This window comes from Rutilus rutilus, assembly GCF_951802725.1.
Source record: "Rutilus rutilus genome assembly, chromosome: 4".
Lineage (NCBI taxonomy): Eukaryota > Metazoa > Chordata > Actinopteri > Cypriniformes > Leuciscidae > Rutilus > Rutilus rutilus.
In genome coordinates this window covers 32,662,342-32,672,583 of record NC_140212.1, presented here as the reverse complement: position 1 = coordinate 32,672,583, position 10,242 = coordinate 32,662,342, and the positions used below count along the sequence as shown (strand labels likewise).

The 10,242-nt window shown below is 39.0% G+C and overlaps 1 protein-coding gene across 1 annotated transcript; it reads right to left on the bottom strand.

Annotated features, from left to right (window-relative positions):
• LOC311289824 (piggyBac transposable element-derived protein 4-like) lies at window positions 1-2,192 on the bottom strand (the record flags this gene model as incomplete). Its single annotated transcript, XM_084408072.1, has 3 exons — window positions 1-534; window positions 662-1,608; window positions 1,949-2,192. The coding sequence occupies 3 exons, from the start codon at window positions 2,190-2,192 to the stop codon at window positions 1-3; spliced, it is 1,725 nt and encodes a 574-aa protein (XP_084264198.1).
• Between the last annotated feature and the right edge of the window lie 8,050 nt (window positions 2,193-10,242).

The following is a 10,242-nucleotide window of genomic DNA, read 5'->3' as shown; positions in this document are numbered from 1 at the left end:
TCACTGCCATGGTATCTCCCGTCTGCATTTACCACATGTGTATCTGTAGCAGTGAACACATCGCACAGTGGCATGATTGTTCTTGCATTGGTGTTTGACCTGACACATGGCTCTTTTTCCAGGGCTAGGTGTGGAGGGTTGTGTCCGAAGCAATTGTTCTTTTCTTGCCTTCTTCGCACACATATGAGAGTTAGCCAACTCTCTTGCAAGCTCCATCAGGAAGTCCACCCGTCTTTCCTGCCTTCCGGTGCATGCTTGATACAGCACATGTGCATTCAGTGCTGCCATGTCAATCATGTTATAGAACACGGCAACTGGCCAGCGCCGTGTCCCTGTGCGGACAGTGTACTCCCGCACCATCTGGTCCATCACATCCACGCCGCACTTTGTGATGTTGTAAAGGGTGACAGTGCTTGGCTTCCTTTTGGTGGTATTATCAGTCTGAACCACGCTGTGCACGCTGCTAAGAATGTAGACGGTCTTCTTCCATTTGGCCGCATACGCCGTCAGCGTAGCAGCAGTGGTTGAAAACACCTAATAAATAAGATAAATTGTTATTTTCATAGCACTTTTACACACAATGACACAATGACACACTTGGCGGTGTTGATTCTAAAAATTAGAAACACAAACATAGAACCACAAAAGACCTGCAACATACCTGAGTGGTGAATTCATTGCGATCTGTGTGTCTAGCGGATTGAGGGATTTCCCGGCGAATCTTGTTGACTGTGCCGAGGATGGTGGTTTTCCGGCTAAGAAGTTTATGCGCCAGTGACAGCGATGTGAAGAAATTGTCCGTGGTAACATTTCTGCCCTTGTCTAGGAATGGTTCCATCAGCCTCATCACTACATTTTCAGACAGTCTCTCTCCACTGGGACGACTAGGGTCCTTGCCAAGATATGGGAGGACATTACAAATGTACTTGGATTTTAGGTCGCAAGCCACCCAAAACTTGATCCCAAACTTGTCAGGTTTAGTTGCAATATACTGCAGGAAACAGCAGCGAGTCTTTGACGGGAAAAGCTGTTCATCAACGGTGATATATAGACCAGGGTTGTAGGACGTGATGCAATTGGTGACAAATGATCCCCACACACTGGAAATTGCAGCAAACTTATCAGTCTTTGCTCGATCACTCCGGGTGGACCTGTCATCAAAGCGTAGGTGTCGCATGATGTCTTGGAAGCGGTTTCGCGGCATTGTTCCAATGATATGTGGGTTTCCCAGGTTTGCTGACCAGCAGTCACATAGTGATGGAACCTTGGTAAGCCCCCGCAAGATGACAATTGCAATAAATGCCATTAGTTCAGGGAGGGCCATGAACCAATGAACATGCTCCGTTTCCTGTGCATGTTGAATAGTCCATTCTTGAATGCTATGAAGCATGTCAAGAGTGATGAAACACTGGAAGCTCTGAAGGCGACTCGAGATACTTTTCCTGGCCTTAGCCGTTGGCTCTTCATCTGCAGCGTACGCTTTTATTGGGGTGAAAGGGAGACGCGTCCCCACCTGTTCTTCACGCCACCTTGTGCCATCTTTCGCTGTCTCTGTCAGGTCAGTCCCCAAACGGGCTCTCTTTTTTGGTTGAGGAGCAGTCTCCTCATCTGCAGTGTGAACAAATTCAAATTGTGAGCAATGGAAAAGTCAATAATGATATCACAAATGCATGCATAGATACTAATAATAATTCCAGTATCTCCTTCTCTGTATCGGAATAATGTCTGAAATATCTTCCTAAATAAAAAGATACAACTAAAGCAAAGAAACAACTAATAATGTTTTGCACTTCAGATGGCAGTGAATGTCTGCTAAGTAGTACAAACAAAAAAGTGGACAATACAAAAAAGGCAGAGTAAATATTTATGTCACTCCACTCTGCTTTTTTGGTGTTTTCCACTTACTGGTTTGAAATGAAATAGGAAATAATATGAAATGAAACTTAACCTGAAGACAGATCAGACAGCTCTGAGTCCGAATCCGGCTGAAGTTCTATGTCTTCTCCATCTGAGTCACAAGGGTTTACTTCACTCAGGATCATTTCCAAGGCCTGCCGAGTGGTGAGTCTTGTCTGCGTTTTCTTTTCTTGGAGAGGAGGTTCGTACACCACAGAATTCTTGAGGGCACTGAAGTAGTAGGCTATGTGCAGTGAGATTTTACCCTCCTCAGCACAAAAGGAATTACCTCTCATTTGAGAGCAAGCTGCATGCAATTAGATGTGCTAATTCATACCTGTTTACACCTGGGCAAGACCCTACATGCCAATGTGAGACTTGGTCAATCAAGTTCTCTGCTTTTAGCAGCCCTCCCTCCCCCACACATACAAACAAGCCACCAGCAACCATTCACACACACACCCCCAACCCCCCTGCAGATTGCTCAGGTAATGACCACATTTACACATGAATTGATGCTAATGATAGCCTAAAGACTAACCAGTTAGCATCCACTTGGCTAAAGGAGGGTTACAAAACTCTGGGACTTCTAGTGTTAAGTCCATTCTGAAACGCGTCCGAAAATGAACCATAACTCAGCGAATACTTCTCACACAGACACGTGAGATATGTCTTTATGAAGCTTGAAATCTCTTCTTTTAAATGAAGTAATTTATATAAAAAACAAATGTTTTCAACTCATGTAATCCGTTTGAAAGCAAGGAGAGGTACCGTTTTTCCTTCTCCCTTCATTATCTCATTATCTCTATAATGAGCTGAGGCCGCCCCGCGCTATTCAAATGGTAAATAGTTTAAGTGATCTATACAGCGCACACGCCCCCCGATCAATGCCATACAAACACAGTTTCTTCATCAGACTCACTGATAGTTCATCGCGTTTTGAGTATGGCACGCTTCTCCGGTAAAGACGCCCTTCAGATGATTCTGGACAGCGAGGAAGAATTCACCTTTTCCTCAGAGGAAGATTGTAACTCGGACGACGAACGGCAGCATTTTGAAGAGCGAATTGATCCCGCCGAGGACACAATTTCGGAGTAAGTTTTACTGTTATATAATTATTTTTCTGATAATATAGAACTCTATAGAATTTTCAGACTATATCTGCTTAGTTTTGGCTAGCTTTTGGCATCTTACAGGAAAGATTGCCTTACAATATCCCTAACATTCGTGTATATGCTCAAGTGTAAACTTTTTCAATGTCATAGGCTATTACTCTCTAAACATATTTGTTTATTAAATATATTTCACTCAGTTTTGATTAGCTTATAACACTGATTATCATGTTAAAATACTGCCGTATGTATTATGTACCTTATTTGTGAATATCTGCTTAAGTGTAATGTGATTTAGTCTAAATATATTTCAGCCTCCGGTAAAATATGTGATAGCCTAGGCCTACTGTTTAACCCTCTGGGGACCAAGCTGTTTTTGGGGCCCTTGAGATGTTCTGACATGCCCTGACATTTGTGCTTTTTTCAGTTATTTATAAACATGTTAATGGCAAAGGTGTAAATTCACTCTATATAGCACAAACAGGGCTACCATAATATGCGAGCAACATGTATGTAGATGTTTGTATTTTTAAGAGAATAATGTTTATGCGTGGTTATTGGAAAAAATTTAAATGAAAGTTGCTGAATTAAGACCACAAAACACATATTAAATATGTGTCCACAAGACTTTTGACTAATGGATGTTGTCCCTTTGTGTTCTAGCTTCAAAATTATGTGAAAATAGTCTTGCTTTATCGTTCACAAAAAAAAATACATTGATTTAAATGGTGTAAAACAGGTTTTGCTTGGAAAGCCAATATGCGAGGGGGAGGAGTAGTTTACACCTTAGATTACAATGTCCCACCCACTCTGCATAATGACTCTGCATAATTAGCCATTCATTCAGGTGTGACACTGACTGAGCCACAATGCAAGGACAAAAGATGTATTTAGAAGAAGACTTATATTGACCATTTAAGATTTCGCTTACATCTATCTTGTAAATATGTGTTGCTATTTTATTAAAAATGTTACAATTACAACAATAATTACAATTTCAACAATATTTCAAGTGTACTCTTTCTTTGTAAAAAAGAAAAAGAAAAAAGATTATAGGCCTACATTTTATCATATGTATTGATTAGTTTGAATATAGCAAATATATATATATATATATATATATATATATATATATATATATATATATATATAAATAATATAGTTATATATATATATATAGTTATATATATAGTTATATATATATATATATATATATATAACGTTAGATATGAGCAGAAATTGCTAAACAAAAGCTTATTTGATGTGGCAGTATATTCTACAGTAGCCTAAAAACTGTACCCAAATCTAGTCAACAAGTGACTGACTGTAACGTTGTTTTTATGAAATATTAGGGCATATAAATGCTAATTTGCAGTTTAATACGTTGCTTATACAAATACATTTTATTTCAACATATTCCAGTCGATTTTTACTCATCTCAGTAGGCTATAGCAAAGCAGTTTATTCTTTCACACACAGACGCGCGATTCATATAAACAGTCTTTACAAATATGTACCCTTCATTCATCTCACAGAAAGGCGAGTCATATTATAGAAATGCGATTCATCTTTTTGCGGTTTGCATACGCCTACACTAACGTTATTCCATAACGTTATTCCACATCAACACTTGAGAAAAGAAAACAGCCTACCTCACTCCTCAGCGGGATCTGCTCCTCATATCAGGAGATATTGCTCCTCATATCAGCACTGTTCTGAGGAAACTTTTCTCCATAAGGTAGGTTATATTATGCCTCACTCGCGGCGCTTTGTTTACACAGCTGATGTGGGCGTTTCACAGACTGAAATGGTTCTCAGAATTTGCATTTGAATAGCACGCGCTCTCCGGGGCGTGGTCAAATTACTGTGAATCATCTCGTAATGAGCTCGACTGGAGTCGCTCTCTTTTTATACAGATTACAGAAGCTGATAATATTTGTTTTTTATATAAATTACTTCATTTAAAAGATGCGATCTCAAGCTTTATGCCCGTGGGTCTGTTTGCCTGTTTGACAGAATTTTCGCGGAGTTATAGATCATTTTCGAACGCGTTTCAAATGGGAGTTTACTGACAGAGAGAAGGCAGAAATCGCATCATGTTAATTTTTCTTTATTTGTCAAAAAGCAAAACACTTTATTTTTATTGTGAGTATACAGAAAAAAAAATAGAAACTGAACAGGATCGATTGATGTATTACACGAAAATGAAAGATCAAAATTAACAGAGCATTTAGTGTTTATTTTCATTGCTAAAAAAAAAAAACGAGCAAAACGCACGGGCGCGTTTTTGGTCCCCAGAGGGCTAAATACTAGACATTATATATATATATATATATATATATATATATATATATATATATATATATGTATGGTTTTGGTTAGACTATGACACTGCTTATCATGCTTCAATACTGCCTTATGCACAGATGTTTGTGAATACAGGTGTAAATGTTTGAAATGTAGTGATGTGTCGTTCGCGAACGATCCGTTCATTGCTTGCGTCACTAAATGCGTGCGGTCTATATGGCTCATCAACAGATACTCGCGGTGACGCGGTGATATTTCTCTGTCCTATGGACCATCAACAGATATATACATAGATTGTGCGTCCATAACAATTAATTGCCCATCAGTTTACTTTGGATAATGTATGCTAACAGTTTTTTTTTTTTTTGGAATGTGCAGCTAGCTCTCCTTCTCCAGCACCTCGCAAAAGGGGCACGCAGTTCAGTTCTCAGTGTGATGGAGAATCTTCCCGAGTAAGTCCACAGACGTAATATTTACAGATGAAATATAATTGTTTACATCATCATAATATAAAAGTACATATTCTTGTGTGATATTACAAAAACTGTTGTCTTTTTTTATCCATGGCCATTAGTGATCGATAATGATAATAATACAGTGTGAGCATACTGATAACACAATCAAAGACAGTGTGTGTTTTTTTTTTTTTTTTTACAGATTTCCATGTCCTGCACCTGTGACTGCCTACAACAAATACATGGGTGGTGTTGACCTGTCAGATCAGCTGCTACAGTACTACACTGCACAACACAAAACCATGAAGTGGTACAGAAAGATCTTTCTACACTTCTTGGACATTGCTTCCACCAACTCTTTCATTGTGCACAAAGAGCTACATGGTAACTTGTCCCATAAAGAGTTTATGGAGCAGCTTATAACAGAGCTCTGTGGTGTGTCAGAGAAAACAGCACCAAAACGGACCAATAGTGACCATGTACCGGTTCCAGGAGCTGAGCTGACATCAGATGACAGGGATGTTGACACAGTTGGTCGCCGCTCATGTGTTCAGTGCAAAGCAGTGTGTGGTAAAAAGCAGTTAACACCATGGAAATGCCAGGCATGCAATGTTCACTTATGTCTTCAGTTAAACAGGAACTGTTTTCATGAATGGCATAAAGATGTGTGACTGTGTTCAGATGTGTGTGCTCTGCTGACCTTTCCGAAGGATAGCGATCTGCCTTTACTTTTGTTTATTTTGCTCACAATTGCTTTGTTTATAGCAGACTGATTATTTTTTTATTTTGCTCACATTTGATTTGCTTAGAGCAAATATAGAACATTTAGTTCCTCCACATAGAGGAATTACAATAAAACAGATTGAAAAACAAAACCTTTGAATCTCCTCTACTTTGTTCAGGCTCCTTCACTTGATGGCCCATTAGCCAGTGGGGGAGTGTCTGTCACACCCCTGGTCTGAATCTCATTAATATTGATAGGCAATTACCACTCCCACGCATAAACCTCTTCTGACAAAAATACTGTTTTGCAAAGTGTAAATCAATGTATTGTGTTATTGTGAACGATTAGGCAGAATGATTTTCACATCATTTTGAAGCCAGAACTCGAAGCGAAGACATCCATTAGTCAAAAGTCTTATTGACATATATTTAGTATGTGTTTTGTGGTCTTATTTCAGCAACTTTCATTTTTATTCTTTTCAATAACCACGCATAAACATTATTCTCTTAAAAATTCAAAAATATACATGCATGGTGATCACATATTTTGGTAGCCCTGTTTGTGCGATATAGAGTGAATTTACACCTTTGCCATTATCATGTTTATAAATAACTGAAAAAAGCACAAATGTCAGAGCATGTCAAAACACCTCCAGGGCCCAGAAAACCCCTCAGACCCCAGAGGGTTAACCACAGTTGTGGCACTGCTGCTCTTTGAAATCTTTCTCATTGTAGTTTGTGGTTTGGATACTGCACAGAAGTCTGGGGTAATATATACCCTAGTAACACAAGATCTCTGTTTTTGTTACAGAAAAAAGCATTAAGGATTATCAACAAGACAGGCTACAGAGAACACACTAATAGTTTATTTGTAAATTCTGGACTTCTAAAATTCAAAGATTTGGTTGATTTGAAGATTTTGATTTTTATGTGGAAAGCTAAGCAGAGAGTTCTGCCTATGGTCTTGCAAAATTTATTTACCCTTGTATCAGAGGAAGATGGCCATAGAAGGCAATATCATTTTAAAACTTTTTTCGCACGTACTACACAAAAACAGATGTGTGTGTCTATTTACGGAGTTAAACTGTGGAACACCTTGGACTATGAACTTAAGTGCTGCAAAAGTGTTTGTAAATTTAAGAATTTGTATAAGAAAAAAATACAGGAATGTTACAAGAAAAATGATGACTAACATGCTTAAAATGATGATAATTAAGTGTAAAGATAGGTATTACTGAAAATATTTGGTGTTTGGGGTGAGGATTGGGGTTGATCCATTAAGCAGCTGTTTTTAATTTTTTCTGATGTGCACAAATAAGCGAGAGGTACCATAAGATTTTCTTCTTCCTGTTCCTTTTTTTTATTATTCATTCATGCACGTTATGAATGAATGAATGAATTTATGTATGACTTGTGCAATAAATAAATAAATAAATAAATGTGGTTTGTTCTTCCACAACGGTAGCACTTGCTGCCCCCTTTCTCTTGCAAGGACTGCATTCACTTTCAAAGAGCCACTTAACTGTTGAGATTCCCTCGCGGCCGTTTCCATAGACACTCACTGCAATGTGAGAGCTGCTTCCGTCAGTAGCCGTTTCTGTATAGACTCCGTTTTCAGCCCACACACAAAGTGATCTCTTAGGGTGCTTTCACACTAGCACTTTTGGTGCGCACCCGGGTTCGAATGACGTCAGAGTTCGGTTCGTTTGGATGATGTGAACGCTGTCTTCCGAACTCGGGTGCGCACCCGCGAACCGTACTCGAGTCCGCTTAAAAATGGTGGTCTGGGGAACGATTAATGTGAACTGCGGTACGGTTCGTTGCTGATATGAACGCAATCGTACCAAATTGCGGAAGTGAATCGCTATTGATGACGTATAATGTGGTGCGTGTGTGTGTGTGTGTGTATACACTTACCTTGACGAAAAGCGGGATTGACGCACTGCAACCAGAGAGACAATTTCCGCTGTCTGCGAAATTGTCTTCGGCAGACAGCCCGCTGTCTTTGGAACGATTTTAGTACTTTTGCGGCAGACAGATGCAAGTGTGTTTCTGTATCTTTTCTATGAAAACAAAACCAAAGGTTCAAAAAAGAAGAACAAATGTGAAGCGAGCAATTCTATCCATTTTGACGCCTTTTCATTCATAGTGGTTACTAGAGTTGAGCCGGATACTCGGCTGAAACGAGTATCCGGTACGGATAAAGCACTTTTGTCGAGTACGAGTATTATACGAGTAATACGAGTCAATATCTGTGCTCGGATTGAAAAAAAAAGAAAGTTATGTTGAGATTAGGGCTGGGCGATATATCGATATATTTATTTATTTATTTTTTAATGCGATATGGAATTAGACCATATCGCATACCGATATAGTTCAAATTTGCGCTGTGATCCTTGCTCCAAGCAAGCTGCTGACCCGGAGCTCTCTGCACTGCTCCCCGCACCCCGCCCCTCCTTTTCCACTTTGCGTGCGTGTTTAGAGCATGTTATGTTATAACATGAAATAAAGTCTTTCACCTCAGAAAAATGGACTTTCTTGTCCTGTCAACCGTTATACTGTAGTCGTAGCGCACACTCAATTGCACGCGCAAATGCGGCGTCGCGCGCTGTGTATCGCCTCACTGTATATAAAGTGCAAAAGAAACTACGAGCATGCAACGCCGTTACGTTGTAAATTACACAAAATAAAAGTAATGCAGGTATGATTTTCATTCTATTTACCAGGAGCAGTTTCCATGTTTCATTAACAGTTCTTGTATTGTGTAGGCTATTCACCATGGTAACTGTCGTTTCCATATTAACCCCAAAATGCCACTATTTTTCTTTGTGTTATTTTTTATATTTTTAAATGACTGTGGTGGCTCATACCAACATTGTATTAACAAAAACTAGTTTGGGACTGCTATTTAATACCTTTAGCATTGGCATAATGTTTATTTATTAGTACTAGTCTTTACTATTAGTCATATTCTTACAATTTATGTTAAGTAAAGGGGGACCGTACTTGTGTGTGTGTTAACAAATTTTGAAAAAAATAAAACATGAAAAATAAAAAATATTGGGATATATATATCGTATATTGAAATTCAGCCTAAATATATCGGGATATGACTTTTGGTCCATATCACCCAGCCCTAGTTGAGATGAAAACTCTTGTTCATTACATTTTACTTCATAATTGCAACAGCATGTGTTGTATTCATTGTTGCAAAACTTGTTCTGTAGTTCGTTTGTTATCGTGATCAAAACCATTGATCTGAAGCTCAATGCTGATGCTGTCATGTAAATATTTTTTTAATCAGCAATAAATATAACAATTTCTGATCAACCCATATCAATTGCATGCTTAAAATAACATACCGGTTAAAGCCCCGCCCATTTTAAGACAATCTGACTCACTTCCGGGTTAAATCCCGCCCACTTCCGGGTTAGGCCCCGCCCAGTCCGAGTACAGATACAGATACAGATAATTCATATGGTTAACAGATACAGATACAGATACAGATAATGCTGTACTCGCTCATCCCTAGTGGTTACCAAGCAACATGATTACGTGCCAGCTGCAGCTTGATGACACAAGCGTACTGCGTTTCAGATACAAATAATATAATGTGAACACAGTCCATCAGGGGCAGGGGGAGGAGGGAGCAATCGAACTCGGGTTCGGAACAGGTAATCGAACCAAGTGTGAAAGCGCCCTTAATGCATCTTGCTAATGTGTCCCAAATTCGCAGTGTTCACTCAGCT